Source organism: Platalea leucorodia (genome assembly GCF_965183815.1).
Source record: "Platalea leucorodia genome assembly, chromosome: 5".
NCBI lineage: Eukaryota > Metazoa > Chordata > Aves > Pelecaniformes > Threskiornithidae > Platalea > Platalea leucorodia.
This window is the reverse complement of record NC_138827.1, coordinates 1,687,950-1,705,766: the sequence shown is the minus strand read 5'-3', so window position 1 is coordinate 1,705,766 and position 17,817 is coordinate 1,687,950. Positions and strand designations below refer to the sequence as shown.

Genomic DNA, 17,817 nt, shown 5'->3' with positions numbered 1-17,817 from the left:
TGCTCTCCATCGGCTTCAGAAAGTCGTGGTGACGGGGGGAGAGCCTTGGCGATGAGGAAAGCAAGTTCTGCACCATCGTCAAAAAAGGCCCGGGTGACTCGGGCAGCTGTAGCTTCGCTTCAGTCCCCAGGAAAACCCCTGGAATGAGTCCTTTCAGAAGGCACGGCAGGCGGAGGAGAAGATGGAAAAGTCATCGGGGAGTTCCAGTGCCTGAAAAATGTGATTGCTTTCTGTGATGAGGTGATGAAGTCTGACCAGGGCAGAGCAGTGGATGACGTTTACCTTGCCGTCAGCAAGGCTTTCGGCGCTACTAAGGCATTCGTTTCCAGGAACGCGGTTCACTGAAATATTGATGCCTCTGCTGCGTCGGCCGACTGCTTGATTCTCTTTATAATCAAAGACAGAAGTAGGAACTTATCTGGAATAACTGGAACCCTCCGTCTTTCTCCATTGCTCATCGATGAAGACGCAACGGCCAGTACAATTTATGTGCCTCAGTTTATACATCTAAAATGAGGTGATGTGAATCCCAGTGCACGTGACTTCCTAACGGAACGCGCTGGCCTTCATCCAGTGCTCGAAATCGCTTTGTAACTGGGCACAGATAGTTTTATACGTTTATTGTCCAAATACGGAGGGCCAAGCTGATACCGTGAGTTCAGCCAGGACCTCCCCCATCACGCCAGAAGCGCGGGCTGGCGGCAGCTGGTTTTCCATGCCGTGTAGATGCGATGCTGAAACCCACAGCGAGCGTGCAGTGACTCCGCCACCCCTCTCTCCACTCAGCCCTATGCAGTCATCCTTCTCCTGTCTCAGTTCATAACCATATGCGTAACAAAAGCGGCTTAATTCAGTTGCCCACACATAAGCGTGCAGAGACATTTTAGGCGCTTTGAGGATCCTTCCTTGCCTCCCACTGCTCCTCGGTAAGGCTGAAGGTATGAAGGGTGCAGGCACTGAACGGTGTCCAAATGTGGCACTGTGAGCTGAGCGGCCAAGCGCCCGTCACAGCTAACGCTCAGTAGTGTAGATTGCGAGAGGTCTTACTCGAAATACCCGCCACGGCGTAGCCAGTGCTTTCTTTCTAAGCCCAACTTCACCCTTTCCCCGGGGACCCGCCAGGTTTTGCCCTATGACGGGCAGGGGAGCCCCACCGGCCATTTTGGGGTGCTGGCCCCATGCAGGGCCGTGTGCCGGGTACTGCCCCGTGCCTTCCTCGGGCGCAGGCTGGGCGCTGGGGGAGCTCCGAGCCCTGCCATTTCCCCAGTCCGGGAAACCCGCCTGTGAGCGAGGGCGGCAGGGAACCGCTCTTCCCCAGTCCACCCCCAGAGAACAAAGGGGGAGCTGCTTCTGCAGCCTCTAGAAGAGATCTGTCTACAAATAAACGCATCGCTATGACTAGCAGTTGCATCTCACAGAGAGATGAACAGAAGAGAAAGCTATCTGCTTGGCTTGGTCCCTGCGTCGTCTTTACAGAAGGCTGACAGGTCTCCCAGACGCGTTGCTCTCCCGCACAGAAAGCCCCGGGTCCCCTTTGGGGGGGGTCCAACAGCCTAAAGGTAATATTTCCCATATTAAACAGCTGTCTTTTTTCATTTAGCAACCATTAATCCCCCCTCCGAGTGCAGTGGCATGAATGACACCGCTTTTGCTGGGATGACGACCCTTTATTTCACCTCTGTGTGTGCCGGACCGGCTTGGCCGATTCACGCCCGGGATCCCCCTCCCTGTTTTCACCTGTGGCTCCGCGAGGGGAGCACCCCTGCACCCCAGGCGCTGCACGAACTGCTCCCGCTTCCCATCTCGGTGGGGCGGGAGGGTCCGAAGGCGCTTCTCAAACAGGCGAGTCCGCAGGGGACGTCTGGGAGCTCAAAGTGGCGGGGTTTAGGTTTGAAGCGGGATGGGAGAGCAGGCCCCGCTGCGCCCACCTGGCAGGGCAGCAGCACCTCGAGCCCTTGGCGTGGCAGCGCCCGGGGGCTGGGGTTCACGGGGGAAGAGCTTTTGGCCTCCCCGCGGCCACGGCTCCTCGCCATCCGAAGCGGGAGCGTGGCTGCGCGTCGCCTGGAGGCTGGGGCAGCTCCGCGCCGCTCTTAGGTTCGCTTCATGCGCCGCCAGGTCATTACGAGCTGTAATTAGCCAGGGTTCGGCGGCTCCTGCCCGGGCGGCCGGGCTGGCCGTGCAGCGGGGAGGCTGGGAAGCCCGGCTTTGCTCAGCCCCGGGCTCCTCATCGCCGCGCCGGGAAGGCCCGAGCCCTAATCCTCCATCTCCCGACGCCGGCGTCTTCCCTGGGGAGCGGACGGGGACCGCCGGCCCCGCGGCGGGGGGACGCGCTCGGGGGCTGGCGCAGCCTGGGAAGGGCGGGCGTTCGCCGCTTGGGAGCTCAGGGCCCTGCGCTCTGCCTGCCGCACTCGAGGCCCCGGGCCCCGCGGGCCCCGGGCCGGGCCTGGCCCCGGCGCCCCCCGCCCCCGCCGGAGCCCCCGAGGGAAGCGGCGCCCCGGGCACCGACCCCCGGCCAGAGGCGGCGCTCTCCCGCGGCGTCCCGCCGGCCGCAAGGCGCCCTGGGAGTTGTAGTCCTCACCCTCAACGCGAGGCCCCCCGCTACCGGCCGCGCCTCCCCGCCTCCCTCCCCGGCTCCCGCCGGCCCCTCGCCCACCGGGGGATGCCGCCGGCCCGGCCCCGGCCCCGAACCACCGCTCCCGGCTCGCCCCGCTCGGCCACCGCCTTCCGCTTCCTCCCGCGCGGCGCCCCTCGGGGCTTGTAGTCCCCCCGCGCTATTCACGACGGCCTCTGCGCTGTTTCCGCGCCGTAGCGCCCGGAGGCCGGGATGGGGCGCTACGCCACGGCGGCGGCGTAAGGGCGGGCTCGGGGACTCCGGGGCAGGCCGGGCCGGCGGCGGAGCGGGAGGAAGGCGCCGGCGGAGCGGCCGGGCGCCGCGGCGGGCGGGAGGGGGTGGAAGTTGCTCTGCCCGGGGGAAAGTGAGGGGCCGGGGAAGGGACGCGAACGGCAGCGCGGCCGCCTCCGTCCGCAGGTAAGCGGCGGCGGGGGGCGGCGGGGGCCTCCGGGAGCGCGGGGGAGGCGGGGACGGGCCGCCCGGGGCCTCCCGTCGCGGGCCGCGGCTCCCACCGGCGCCGCCGGGTTGGCGCTTCCCCGGCCGGAGCCTCCGGGCGGGCGCGGGCCGCCCCGCTCCACCTGTTGCCGGTGGGCCCGAGCCCGGCGGGCCGGGGGCGGGGGGCGGCGGGAGCCGGGCCTGGAGGCCGGGGAGAGGGGGGCCGGGGTCCCACGGCTGGGGCAAGCCGGGAATCCCGCCTCGGGGGGTCTGCGGCTGTCGGGGTGCCTTACGCGGGGTTTGCGGGGGCCCTCCTCGTACCTCAGCCCGGCCGCACGCCCCGGCGGGCTCGTAAGGAACTCGGGAGTCGTGGGGAGGCGGGGGGAGGCTTCGCGAACCCCCCGCTGCAACGCCTCGCCCGCCGGCCGCCAGCGCTCCGGGCTCGGCCCCGGGGGATCCGGCCTCCCGGTTCTCCTCCGGGGCAGGTAAGCCCGGCTCGGGGCCGGTAATGGGCACGGCGCTGCGGGGCGCCGGCTGCGGGGCCGGACCACGGCAGAGCCCGCCAGGGCACCGGGGACCCCGGCCTTCGGGTCTGCGCTCTAACCTCCAGGTTAGAAACCCATCCGCTGGGGGCTAGGCGGGGGTTCGCGCAGAGTTTCTAAAGCATCTGCGAGTTTGCCCTTTAGAATCGGTTGGCCGCCTCTTGTGCTTGGGTCTTTGGAGCATCCTGAGGCTGCGCGGGCCCCGATGCCTCATCAAGACCCCTGGATTTTGCTGCACGTCAGCTTAGCCGCAGTTGTGAGCCTGTCAGCCTCCGGATCCTGGATGCAGAAGGCTGTTACGGGGGATGGAAAAGGCTCTGTACGCTGGCTAGCCTCTCCATTTTCTGAGCAGCTCTTCCCTCCCTGCCCCTGCTTCTGGGCTGCATCCCTTCCCTCCCCAGCACCAAGAAACAAATGTTTCAGGACAGCTGTCCGGTGAAGTGTTGGGGGAGATCGAATAATGCGCACGTTGTGTTTGTAATGTCGTGTTGTTTCCTCCAACCGTTTTTTCAGATCGAAATCTCAGCTGGCGCTCGGCGCTCCGTAGGCCTTCAGGCCCAGGATGCGGATGGGTGGTTTTTCATGGTCGGACAGAAGGTTATCAGAGAAGTGCTTACTGTGCATGGCCTGGGGCGTTCGTGCACGGACGGTGCAGCGCTGCTGCGGGTCGGTCAGGAGGTACTGGAGACCAGCAGACTGGTTTAGAGGGAGCCAAGGTGGCGACGAGCAGTGCGGATGCCAGCCGCTGGCTGATGGAGATGGGCCGCAGATCCCAGACTGCAGCCCTTGTCGATCTGAACACCGAGGTCTTGCCATGCTTTGCATGTTGTCACCTGGGTCTCGCAGGGACTTGCGCCTCGGGGGCTGTGCTCCGTGCGAGCTGCCACCTTTCCTAAACTGGAGCAGACCTGTGGCGGGAGGGCGGCCGAGTGGCAGCCCGGCCCCCTGCGACGCTGCCAGTCTGCTGGTGGTTTTTGCGTGGCCGTTTCTGGAGACCCGCTGCCGAACAGACTGGTTTGTGTCTCTGAGTGAACCAGAGCAGGACTGAGCTCCGCCTGAGGAACGAGCTGCGGTAGCCTAACGTGTGTCAGAGAGGCATGATTCAAATTACCATGATTTTACGTACGTGGGGATATTAACTAGTTTAAAGTTGCATCAGCTTCTGTTTGTGTCCAACAGTTGCAGGTAGAAGGCAAGACCCAACATCGCTCCCTTCCCCGGGTGGGGTTGGAGGGCTGGCGAGGCCTTTGAAGGTTTGATGTGACTTGCTGTGTTTGCTAAGCCATATTGCTCTGGCAGGAAAGCAAGCAGCCTCCTTGAGCCTGATGACTTGGTGCGTAAGGGAACCCGAGGCGTGGGCCAGGCATAATGTCTTTTGAACCGGAATAAATATCGAAAAACAAACCAAAACTGCTAAAGTTGCACATAAAAAAGGTCGGGCATCCTGCCCGGACTCAGAGCTGTCTTGCGGTAGCGGAAGGGCTGGGTGACCCTGTGCAGGAGCCTGGATGCCCTCGTGAGATGCACTGATTGCCCCGCTGCTCTCCTGAGCTCTCCACGGGGCACCCTTTATCTTTGCTCTGGGCACCCTTTATCTTTGCTCTGAGTTCCGCTGGCTTTGCCGAGGGAAGCGGCCCTGGTGTTGCCTCAGCCAGCTGAGCGCGATTGTCTTTATCTTGTGGAAAATACGGTGCTTTCATCCATCCCGGAGGTTTTGTGGGAGCTCGCCAAGTTTGCAGCGGTTGCATGAGAGACCTAGAGAGAGCCCCCAGGCCGGCGCGCGCGGACGCGGCTGTGCTGATCTCTGCTGGCAGGGACGTCATCTGCTCTCAGGTGGGAGAAAGGCTTTCTTCCTCCCGTCTTCCCGCTTCGTCTGAAGCCGGGCTTTTGTTCGTTTCTGGGTTCGTTCTGACCCTTTCTGTGAGCAGAGGGGTCTGGGAAGGAAGGGATCCTGTGGCATTTCTCCAAGTGGGGGTCTTTATGAAGCGGGGGGAGGCTGGAGCGAAGGGCTGCGGCTGCCTGCGGTCAGACCCGGGGGCAGGGAGAGAGGAGGCTGATTTGGAAAGCGTGTGTCCGAGCCCAGCGTCCTGCCGAGATGGCTCTCTCCTAGCGCGCAGTGCCGGGAGGAAACTTGGGAAGAGCCGATTTGCTGGAACTTGGGGCTCTGAGAAAGGTCATACACAGTGCAGCCTTGAGAAAGCTGCTTATGCGGGTGGGACAGGTGAGTCAGTGGCTTCCTCCTCGTTTTCCGTCATAATCCCACTCTTCGGAGCGAGACGTGCTGCCTGCCTCCTCCCCGGAAGCCTCTTGGATCTGCCTGCGTGTGCCTCAGCCTTGCCAGTTGCTGTTGGACCCTGCCTGCGTATGGCAGCCCTTTCCAGGCCACCCTCGCCGAGCCGGGCAGGGAGGAGCGGGCTACCACCGCATTCCTGTTGCGGGCTCTCGTTGCCATTTGCGGTGCTGATGCTTGCCTTGCGTTTAGCGATGGCAGCTGAGGAAGCCAAGGGGGGCAGAAGGGCCGTTGCCTGCGCACGAGAAACGTTTAACTCTTGCCGTCACAGCTCCCTTCCCCGTGCGTTGGCAGCTCTCAGGCTGGCTGATAGGAAACGCCAGTGATGTTCCCCAAATGTGCTCGTGTTCGGTCGCTGAAAGGATGAGGAGGGTTTTTGTGTGCTGTTTCCTCTTGCTCTGGAAAAAAAGGCTGCTGCCCTGGTGCCTGGGCAGAAGGGAGAAGGGGGAGCCCTGGAAAGGAACTAAGATCCACAGAAATGTGTCAGCAGCAGAAAGAGCAATTGTTTTCCTGCATTTACATTGCAGAGCGTCGTCCTGCTCAGGCAGCCGATGTTTGACAGCCAAGATAATACATCTATATTGATGTAATTAGCGGGACGTGGAGTTTGCTGAATGGCTTGGGGGCAGCATGCTTTTCAGTCGAACTCCGGCAAATAGATCAGGGAGGATTGGAAAGCTGCCGTGGGTTGCTGGAATTGGCCCTTTGGGTTTCTGGAGGTTGAGTACATAACTGCTGATATTTCCTATTGTGCTGTACCGTGCCTAGTTGAAAAGAAAATAACTTGAGGGAACATGGGGCTATTTTTGCCAGCTTGAGATGATCAAGTTTAATTTCTAAAAACCGAAGCCGAGTCTTTAGGCTTGCCCATTTAAAACAGCATTGGAACCATATCTCTGTTCCTCTACAAATGCATGCCTCTGCACTTTGCCAATGGTGTAAACTCTAATGCGCGTTCGTAAAAAAAGAAATAGCTTTTCTGTTCCTGCAGTGCAGCCCCTTTTGTAGCAAGCCAGGGCGCTAACTAAATGCTGTGGGCCTGAGCAGCGTCAGCGTTGGAGGAGGGTGGCGATGGCACTGTGTCAGGGAGGCCGAGCTGGCGTTGGGGGTTAGCGGCCCTTCCCAGAGCCGCAGGGTTATCGATACACCCTCACTTTGGTAAAATAGAGACCAAGACCTTACAGAAAGCTGTCGTCCCGCTCCGGTGATATCGCCCAGCTGCACTCCTAACGTGGCACTTCCTGCGGCACCGAAGTTTCCCCTTCGGCTTCTTGTTCCCGGCGCCAGCCCAGATGATTTTGGTTTACTGAGGATATCACAGGCAGCTTCCCAGCTTGCGTTGTGTTGTGTTCCTCTGACAGCAAAAGGTCCTTCTGCTCCTGGAACAAAAAGGTTTGCGGAGAAGCTAGCTCTCAGACAGCTTTGCCGGGTAACAAGTTAACTCGCCCAGATTTGTGCTGGTCCGTGGAAGTGGGAACATGGCACGAGGGTCCTTGCATGCTGGGCTGTATCCTCCCCGCCGTGGCAGCCCTGCTCTCCAGAGAGGCCGGAGCGCTGACCTGGTCAAGGTCTTGCTCTCCACCTTGTCTGTATTGGTCACCGCAAGACTCGGGCCAGCAGTCCTTGGAATTTCAGCACAGCCAAAAGGTTTTATTTTAAGCTGCTGGGTGTTAAGCGGTTTCTCGTCCTAGCCCATGCGTATGCGAACACGTCTCCTGCAAGAAAAATGACGCGGTGTCACGTAGACTGATGTAGGTGGGGTACTCCGTCCTCTGGTGTTTGTCGCGCTGTCTCTTTAGCTCTGATAAGTCTTAAGCCTTTCCAGTGAGCAGGAGCGGCTTGACTGTCCGAGGGCCTCGGAGATGCTGTGGGCCAGGAGTTCCCTGTGGAGCCAGTGCCGTACAGACCCGTGGGTTTAAAAGGATCAGGATGGTCCTTCTGAGCCTCAATCAGTCCCTTATTTCCTTTTTACTGGTTCCCGAGTGGTGTCTCTTGCCTTCTCCATAACATTCTCCGTTGGCTGGTTTGATTCCATTAGCAGCACGTGTCCGGGTGTTCACCACAGGTCTTCTTTTCCCCACTGCCTGGAAATCTCAGTGGCGCAGAGCGCTGGAGGAGCAAAGCTCTCTGTGAATTCACCACAGGCTGCCCCAGGGGCCTCGCGCTGCACCCGCTGGCGTGGCTGCGGGGAGAGCGGGCGAGGCGGCGGGGGCAGAACCGGGGCTGTTGCTCTTGCGTGCTCCTGCCGTGCTCCCAAAGAGGCTGAGCGAGCACACTGCTCTGACCGAATCCTTATTTGCTTTTTTGCTGCCTCCCCAATCTGAAGTAGAGAAAGTGAGAGCGTGCTGGTGAGCCAAACAGTTATGGACAAGGGTTCTCGTTGCCTCCATCCGATAAAAGCTCGTCCCAAAGGAGCCAGCACTTTGGCAAAGTATGAATTCCATTAAAACAGGGTGTTTCGAGAGCAGAGAATATGAAGGGGGAAGGGGAAATGTCTTGCGGGAGGGACATTTGCCGAGGCAAGCATTCAAACGTCATGCCTCCTGGGGGTGGGATGGGCACGTTTGACATAATCAGAGGAATTTGTACTTTTGAATTTCCAGTCGATGTAACTGCTAACGATGTCCTGGCCATGCAGAGTAATTAACATCTGTTTCTGTATTTGAACATTCAGGCAGCGTGCCCCTCCAGACATCCCTGCGTTCGCATCCAGACCCCTTGGGAGATCCTGCCCTGTTGCTAATTGTTGAGAGCTGTCCAGAATCCTTATCGTTAAGATCCTGCTGTGCCCATGAGGTGTTGCGTTACCTGGTACGACGACAGCTCTCACCAGAATGCTAAGCAGCAGCCGCCGTCAGAAGGAGTAAGGCCGGTGGTGGGAACAGAACTATAAAGTCACCGCCAAAGGTTCTGGAACCACGAGTGAAGAATCTGAGTCACCCAAAAGCAGACTGGTTCCTGTCTCCAGGCGGGACCGAGCTCCAGCCCGGTGCCAGCTGGATGCCACGGGATGCACAGAGCCTTCCGAGAGCTGTAGTTCAAGTGGATGCTGATTGAGTGACCTGAAATGTGAGGTTGGTCGCTTCTGGTGCGATGCTGATCTGCCCGGAGTCTTAGCAGCCATTTATTCTTACGTGCCTTTCTTTCCTCCCTGTTCACCAGCGCGGTGCGGCTCCTTCTACCAGGCATGGTGTGCTACCGGCGGCTCTGCGCAGAGACCATCTAGCATGCTCCTCCAACCGGGCCGCTCAGCTGGTGCCAACAGCAGCCGTTCGATGCCGGGGACGCCAGGCTGACTTCACACCAACGGGGCATTGGACCTGCAGAGCAGAAACCGTGTTGGGTGAGAGGCTTTTCTGACTGCAGTTGGCTCTGTGCCGGGCTGGGAGGGGCTGCAAGGAAAAAGACCTTTTCTGCTCTGGTTTGTAAGCACGGTTACCCTGCTTCTTGTCTCCTGCGCCTGCCGTTCTTGTCTGTCTTCCTTGTTTTAATTCCTTCTTTGAGTGTTCCCCTCTCCTTGCTGTCTGTGTGAAGGCCACGTGCTCTTATGGGTGGGGATACTGGCATCCCCTGGTTTTCTTGTGGCGAAGAAGAAACTGTAAGAGCGGCAGAGAAAACGTGGGCTCTCCCAGGACCTCGCAGTCTTAAGCTGTGGAAACTGCGAGACTGTCCCAGGCCGTGTTTGAGGCCGTGCAAGGGCAGGGAAATAAACTAATCTAAGAAACTCCGCATTGCTTTGCCTGCCATGACCACAGTGCCGTGGCGGTTCCCAGCCCAGGACTGGGACGGAGGGATGACTGTGGTGTGCGTACCTGATGTGGCTGGGCGGCTTTCAGCCTGGCGATTCGGAGCCTGCTCTGCAGGGACGGGACGAGGTTGTGGGAAGCTTGTACCTTCAGGATACGCTTGCGGTGTCCACTGCAGGAGAGCGTCTGATGGTGTCGTCCATCTGTTTGAATGAGCAAGGCCGATGTGGTCTTATCCCAGGCCAGGGCTTTGGATTAATTGGATGGAGGCTAGCGTGCTGGTCTGCCTGGGTGCTTATGGGCTAGCTGGAGTCTCCGTCTGACTTTGGCGTCCAGCCTCAGCAGAAGGTCTGCAGGAATCTCTTACGGTTGCGGTCAATGAAGCCAGGCCATGAGCACTCTGGTCCTTGAGTGATGACTGTCATCACGAAGGTGTTGGCCGAGATCTGCGCCATGGGTAGCTCTCAGCTGAGGGAGGGATGGAGTAACGTTCCTGCTCTTGGATCGGTTTTGATGCAGCCTTGGAGTGTCTTGTGAATGCTACTGCAGGTGTGCAAAGGCTTCGTTCCCGTTGCCTGACCTTGCCGTGCAGGGTGCGTTAGCAAGTGGAGCCTGGCGGAGGGAAGGCTGGGGGCCTGTAGCACCCCACGAGGCTAAGGCAGCTGGGTATGTCCTGCAGGGCGTTGGAGAGCGGCTCCTGTAACGTGATCTCCTCTCCATCTGCCTGTTTGGGTTAACGTGGGTTCAGGGTGCAGCCAGCTGGTCTTGGTTAAGAGGCCGGCTCCGTCCTGCGCGGGGAGGTGCGCTGGATGGCTCGTTAGGGCTGGCTTTGCTGTAGCAAGGGCAGCTTCTTACTCAGAGCATCTGCATTATGTTTCAGCCCTCTCATCTTAGAGCACAGCGTTTTCCTCATGCGATCATTATATTTGTTCAAGTAACTGCTCTCATGGGCAACTATTGCTTAAGGCGTTGTGTAATTGAACACATCCTACAGTTTCAGCTCTATTGGTGTAGCTGAAGAGGAGCCGCTCATGACGGAGACAGTAAGCCCGTATAGCTACTCTGGTGAGGCAAGGGGAGTATCGTAGTGGTGTCAGGTGCTGTTCTACCTCTGTCACTTCGGTTGTACCCGGTGTTATTTCAGTCATATAATTTCAATTACAATATCATCTCCTTACAGAAATAATGGCATGGCTACGCCATCAGCGTGCAGAAGGATTCACGTGTTTTGCAGGATGGCCCAGGACAGAGTACAGGTGTAATCTGGAGGTGGAGAGGGGCGGGCAGCAGCGTGATGCTTCTCCGGAGGAAGAAGAGGAACGGCCTTCTTGCCGGCTCTGGGTTTCGCCCTCCCTGTCCCACCTCCCCTGTGCTCGCGGGGAAGGCGGCCGCCTCTTGCGCAGTTCTCGCTGATTCTTATGCTTTTATCTCCTGGTTGGTTGTGATGGAAATGGCGAATGCTGCTGTTGTCTGTCCGGCTTATCCTACCTCTGCGCTCGCCTGAGGCACAGCCAGAGATGTGGTGGTTTAAATCTAGGCCAGTTGGTTGGAAATTGGGACGTCGTGCCTGATTAAAGCCGGGAAGGGCCAAATTGCGTGAAAGTGGTGGAAGGAGACACCCAGGTACTGCTGCTCTTGTGTGAAGAGCCTGTGGCTCGGGACAGGGCAGTGCGGTGAAGACTGGGAGCTGTCTCTAGCAAGGGATGCAGCTGGATGTGGCTTGGATGAATGACATATTTACTGTGTCTAATCTGTGTTAGAATTAAAGCTGTGGCTGGCGTGTCTGGGGACAGTGTGCTCAGGGGACGTCTCCTCCACCCTCTGTCTCTGAGACTTCGCTTTCCAAGTCCGTGCCCTGGGTTTTCACTGGCTGCGAGCCTCTGCTTCTTGCTGCAACTCTCTCCCTTCTGCAGCGGCCAGCTCTTCATCTGCTTATCTGTCAGCTTAGCATGATCTGAAGATGCAATCCCTAATGTCCTTTTGGGTACGACCTCGTGTTTGTGCTGTGCCTGGGCACCTGTGGCCCTCTATGAATTCAGCTTGCTGAGTGATTGGGAGGAACTTCATGGGTCAGCGACAGTTCCCTGCTGCTGAAGACAGTCATCTCGTGCAGGTCACGAACTTGTCCAGGAACTAATTGTTGGAATTAACTCTGTGCTTTTCCCCCCAGTGCTTCTGGAGCAGCTGGTCCAGAGATCTGCTCTTTGAAAGGTTAGAAACCCTCCTCTGCCTTCCAGTATCCAGTTTTCCTGGGCTGGTTTATTGTTCTTGTGCCATTGCAGAGTGTCATCTTGCAGATGAGAGATGACTTGCAAATTTTTTTTCCTTCCCTGGTTTGCTGTAACCTTTGTGTCCTGCACCAGTCATGGCTCTCGATGCAGATTTGTCCTGAGAAATGTGTTGAAATCTACTTTGTTTTCCCGTTGCTTCTTTTGGGGAGGTTGGTTTTGCTGGGCCCATTTATTTCCGTGTTGTGCTTTTGAGTGTTTTAAGTGCAGGTGGAGTTCTGAGCTGCACAATTTGTGAATGTTAGCGAATACAGAAGAGCATTTTTTGCGCTACTGTCACTTGTGTCTTCTTTTTTAACGCTTGTCCTTGCTACTTTTGCCCTCTTGCCCCTTCAGGAGGGAGAGACGTTGTCAGGAACAGTCGAATCAAGGTGAACCTGAAAAAGCAATGTATTGAAGAGCCAGTGCCTGGCTCTTACTCGTGGCTTTTATTCATGTTTATCTCTAGCTGTGAATGTGCAATAACAACAGTTCTGTTCGGCACAGGCTGGCACAGCCTCAGACAGGAAGATCTGCTGTTTACCAATCAACACTCTGCTGTAAGTGAGAAAGGGGAAAAAAAAAATGTTTTATTGCTGCTGGGTAACCCGGAGTGTAGTTAAACCTTTCTGAAAAAAAAGAGGAAACTAAGAGCACATGTGTTACTCAAGATGCATTTTTCCTGGCAAGAGTCCCGTGTGTGTGTTCCTCCTGCAAAGCATCCCTGCTTATCCTACTTCCCATTAAATCTATAGCATATTGGTAGCAGGCAAGTAAAAGCTTTCTGTTTTTATAATGCAACTGGTCTCAGCAGGCAGTCTGTCGAGGTGATTTTTCAGCCTGGCGTGTTTTGTAGCTGGGGCAGTCTGTGGGTTGAGCAGGATGACAGAACTCTGCTCCAAGGATTATAAATACGGGGAGGAAAAGATCTGGAAATTAGATCTGCTGGTAAAGCTTCCCAAGATTGGATGCTGTGGCTTGTCTTGTCTTGTTTCTTCCCCTTGTCTGTCTGTCTGTGGCATTACTGCGATGGTGCTAATGAGACAAACCATGCCAGCCCGCACAGGCTTTTGTTAACACTGCACTCCAATGCCGGCCACGAGCGGCTCGTTGCGCTTCACTGAAGCAATGTTAATTGGCTTAAGAGAGCACTAGGGTTTTAGAGATTTGGGTTTCATTTGTTTTTTTTTTTCATGTGTGTACATTCAGACCCGGCTCCGGCAGTGCCTTTGTTGCCATTTTCATGCTTATTCAGAAAAGGACCTTCCTGCTCTTCAGGTGTCAATGGAGATGGGTTTTGAAGTTAGCCCTTATTTTGAAGAACACTTCCCGTCCACTGCTTCTCCCTCTTTTTCTCCCAGTAGCTTGTAATTAAGATGTTGATTGCCCTTTCAAACCTGTATAATCCCCTCTCTCAAAGTGACATTGATAGATTTCCAGTAGCTCACTGGATAGTCTATCACCGGTTTTCAGTGTCCTGTGCAAGGGAGAGGAGGAAACTTTTTTCACACTTTGACGCTAGTTGCTTTGTGGCTGAGCTGGCTCTACAATAAATCTACTTTTCCTATCAATCTTTCGCTTCAGGCTTTGGACACCTCTTCCTCTGCCTGCATACTTATGAAGAGTCAGTGCTGGGCGTTAAATGCAGCTCAGCCCAACACAGCTGCTGTGTATGAGCTTCTTCTGTGTTAAAGTGGGGCCAGAACCAGTTTCAAGGCAGCTGCAAGAAGGTAAAGATCCTCAAGCTTGCCTTTGCATGTTACTGTCTGTGGCCAGAAAGATGGGCTGCTGGTCTGGGCTTTGCTAAAGCGTAGCATGAAGCGTGAGGTCCTGTTCTGCGCTGGTCTAGGACTCCAGGTTAAATTATCTTGTTACCTCATTAATAGCCCATCTGGAAATCTGTTTCCAGGCAGCTAATTTCATCTAATGATATCTCCACAAGTAGCGCACCAATCTTATTTCTTACCATGATTTGGAAAATAGCTCATTTTGCTGCAGCTTCCAGTCCCCTAGATTTCCTCTAAGGCCAGAACATCTGACTTGCCTCTCTTCTCTCAGCCCTGCTGCCCCACAACAACATTTGGGTAAGTTTTACCCTTCTCTCCGTTTTCCCCGTCCTCCCGTTTGCGGTGCTTGCGCGCTGCCTGTCATCCTAGTGCCTTGCGAACCCGAAGACTTCTCAGCCCTGGGAGGTAGGGCGGTGCTGTCTGAGTCACGGGACCGTGCCCCGACTCACACGGGAAGCCCTGCGGTAGAGCGCGAGGGCTGAAAAAGCCTCCCACGTCCCGGCTGAGCGTGCCAACCGCTGGCCTGTCCTTCCTGTTACACCTATGCCTCAGTCCGTCCTTGGAGGTGCCTTCCCACCCCTCCCTGCCAGAAGCTTTGCAAAGAACTGGGACTTGCTGACACCTGAATTGCCTGCCAAGACCGCAGCACTCGGGCCGCCTTGTAGCGCTGGCTTGGCAGGTGAGGACAGGAAGAAAGAGCAGCAGAACTTTGTTTCTTGTCATTTCTTCAGCCCGAGACACCAGCTTTGTGCAAGACACCCGCTCAGCACGGAGCATCCCGGTTTGCTCGGCTGCTTTGCGACAGGGGTCCCGTGGGTGATCACGGGATCTCTTGCCGCACTTGAGCTCTCATTGGGTCGGTGCTTAGTATCTTGGATTTCAGTCTGTCCTGCATCTGTCTGAGGTGGATGTCTTGTTGCTCGTCTGCTCTTTCCTCCCTGCCTTGGGGAAAAAGAGAGGCTGTTCTCCCTTCCTCCCCTGGGATTACTTCTTTTATCAGGGTCCTCTCGGCATGGGGAATACGAGTCACGCTCTGCTTGCTGCCGGTACCTGGCTTTGCACGTCCTCCGGTTCTGCCCCGCTGCCCTGCAGAGCAGGGAGCCCGGCTGCATGTCATTTGCTGTGCACACAAATGCTTGGGCTTTTTTTCCTGCCTTGGTTGGCGTGGCCCACCGTCAGGCCTCCACTCTGCGTCCTCCTTTAGTTATCCCGTGCCAGACCCCCTCCGTGACTTTATAACCTTCTTACACTGACACGTCCCATGCCGTGTGCCTTACCCGTCCCTGCACGCTGTTCCCTGCGTCCCCTGTGAGCCTGTGTCTCCTTCGGTGGTAGGTGGGGAGATCTCCTCTGCCTGGTGGCAAGGTTGGTAGAGGGTCAAAGGTCTGCCCTGTCTCCATGATGTATGAAGTGGTCTCCTCCAGTTTGATGCCCCGAGCCAACCACAGCTCCTCCACCTGCGCTCAGCTGCCCCTGAACTACTTTGTGTTTAGGCTGTGCGAGTCCTGTCCTGCAGTCTCCAGAGAGGAGGCTGCTCCTGCCAGGGCTGCCTGGGGGGAGCGGACGTCCGGAGCTCTGCAGGACCCCTTATTTCTCTGTGCAAGCAGCGGGTTGCCTGCGAGCGAGAGTAGAGAGCTCCTCCTTTGCTCTTGAGGGTGGTACCAGGTCCCAGCATGTCTTAGCCCCCAGGCAGGGGAGTTCACAGGGCAGAGGGAAGAGAAGGGCTGACAGTCGCAGCTTCCATCCTAGAATTAAGCCTCCTGCCATGTGGCTTCCTCTGGGCGCAGCTTTGAGGGATGTTTTTCCCCCAGGTACGTGGTGTGCCTTCTCCTGGGCCAGCTGCTGGCCTGGCACCTCAGACGAGAGCTGGCTGGTGTGTGGAGTGGCTGTGTTTTCATTCCTGGATCTTCCCTGGAGCAAAGGAGTAGCTCAGAGGTGACTTTATTTGTGGGCTGGGGGAGTGGAGGAATTAATGAAGTGATGAAGTCCTGTCCCTGAGCCTGGGAGGCTGCGAACCAAGTGAGGCTGGAAAACTGAGGCAGGAGCTGAGCTGGCTTGTGCTGCATGGTGAATAAATGGATCGGAAAAGGAGCGTGGGGGATATCCCATCACAAGGAGGGGGCTCCTGCATGTGGGACCAGATGGGGTCCCTCTGCCGCACTGGTTTCCTCCGTGGGCTGGAGCAGCTCCAGGGACCCCTGCCGCTTCTTCCTGCTGCGTGCCGGAGGGAAGAGCTTGGGGCTGATCCCAGGAGGATCCTAGGAAAAGTTGATCCTGCAGCTTCCTAGATACATTGAAACACGTGGGCTACTTCCATTTTTTTCTTTTTTTTGCTCTCTTCAGAGCCAAAACCTACTTTGGAGCCAGGGGGAAGGAAAGGGGGTTGGGCAGAGCCAGATCCCACCCTTCCTGCCCACTTCGCTGTGGGTGGTGTGACAGCAGAGCTGGGGCCCACGGGGTCAGCGCTGCTGACTGGTGCTGAGGAGCAGGGTTTGTCTGGAAGCGTCCAGGCCACTGCTCTGCTGTCCCGGCAGCAGGAGGAGCCTCCATGGGCGAGCTGTGCTGTCCTGGACGCGCTGCAAGGGCCTGCTGCTCGGGGTGCCGGCGGGGCAATTTGAGGAAGGGTCCGCATCAAGTGCAACGGATCCGGGGAAGTGGGTGCGAGTGGCTCGGGGCTGGAAAGATCAAATCTGGGTTTATTTTGGAAGCAATATTTTGGGAGCAATTAAACAGCGTCAGTTGAAACCTGGTAATTATTGCAGCTGCAAGGGGCAAAAAACCAAAATCCAAACTCAGCATCTTGCTAAGGTGCTTAACTGTTAATTTCCATGAGTGAGATCCACCCTTCTCAAGACACTTCAATCTGCTCACATTGTTGCTTCCTCTCCTGATTAGATAGGTGGAAGCGGCGCTTTATTAATTAGGAGGAAAATCCTGCTCCCTCCTGCCAAGGCAGAGGAGCTGTTGGCAGTTCGCTCCCCGTTCAGCACGGGCGATGTGCCTGCAGGGCATCTCCCTGCCCGGTGGGAGAAGCTCCTCCAAAATAAGGCTGGGTGCTTCCAGAGAGGCTTTCTTCTTCGCAGGCTTCTTTAATTGGCCCCTTCCCTTGCTAGAGTGTAGTTTTCATTCTCACCTCTACTTCTTGCAGGCTCCTCATTTGCTTAGCGTTGGCCAAGGGCGCTTTGTGGCTCAGCGTGGCGAGCACATACATGCTTACATTGAGCTGTAACGCTGCCACTCCTCCTCTTTTTGAGCAGGTTTGCCCTCTCCCCTCCTTGGGCCACCGTTCCCCCCTAAATATTGTTCATTGGCTGCTCTCACCTGGCGTGAGGGGTGACCCTGAAGAAAAGGATTTACTCCTTTGCCCGGAGAAATCCGATTTCACGCAGCGCTCGCAGCCAAGCAGCCCACTTAGACCAGACAGTCATGGAGATCGCTCCGACTTAGCTGGGTTATCCTCCACCTATTTATAGATCCCTTCCTCTCCCCAGCTCCACCCACCGTGGGGTTTTACCGCACCGCTTTAAAGCAGGACTCCCAGCCTCTCCTCTCCCTGCAGAGCGTTTGCGTTGAGCCGCCGGCTCAGGCTCCCTGGTGCAGACCCGGCGGAGGAGGACGGGCCGAGACACGAGCAACGCGTTGGGAGCCAGCAGTAATGCGGGCAGCAGGCATGTCTCTCGCCTGTGGTGAGCTAAAACTGGCGTTTCCGTGTGTAGGAGGAGGAAGCAAAGGGTTCTGCTTTTCCAGCTGGAGAGTCAGCTGAGGAAGTGGTCTCGAACCAGCCTGTGGAATTGCTTTATTTGGCAGTTTAGCTCTGCTCGAGGAGGGGAAAAAGGCTATGAACTGACTGAGCACCCCGCCTTCTGTTTCGCTCAGCCTGCGGTGAACCGTTGGGGGCTGTGTTTCTACCCATCTTGCCTTTATTTATTTACTTTATCGTGGTAGAAACCGAGTCTTGACGTGAGAGACAAGAGTTTGTTCTTCTAGCAGGTCTCTTAGTTGCGTCCCCCGTGCCTTTGCTGCCGCTGCGCAGCGGGGCTGCCGGAGCGCAGGGGAGCCGTCGAGGGCTGAAAAGCCGGAGATGCCGTAGGTGCGGGACAACTGACGTCTCCACTTAAACTTGAGCTGATGATACTTGG

General features: G+C 57.0%; 1 protein-coding gene across 14 annotated transcripts in view; it reads left to right on the top strand.

Annotated features, from left to right (window-relative positions):
- Positions 1-2,684: 2,684 nt before the first annotated feature.
- The window catches only part of CAPN15 (calpain 15), a 60,981-nt gene continuing 45,848 nt past the window's right edge, over positions 2,685-17,817 (top strand). For 2 of the 14 annotated variants that reach the window (XM_082312360.1, XM_082312369.1), the window contains exons 1-3: positions 2,885-3,028; positions 8,553-8,952; positions 9,041-9,221. Coding sequence is in view for 5 of the 14 variants with exons in the window: in XM_082312355.1 (XP_082168481.1) it covers positions 14,222-14,357; positions 15,490-15,613 (260 nt within the window). In the remaining 9 variants the exon portion in view is untranslated. Of the gene's footprint in view, positions 2,851-2,884; positions 3,029-8,552; positions 8,953-9,040; positions 9,222-11,794; positions 11,836-12,431; positions 12,452-13,475; positions 13,622-14,047; positions 14,358-15,489; positions 15,614-17,233; positions 17,365-17,817 lie in introns of those variants that run through there. The other 12 variants (XM_082312355.1, XM_082312356.1, XM_082312367.1 and 9 more) reach the window with 11 other exon arrangements.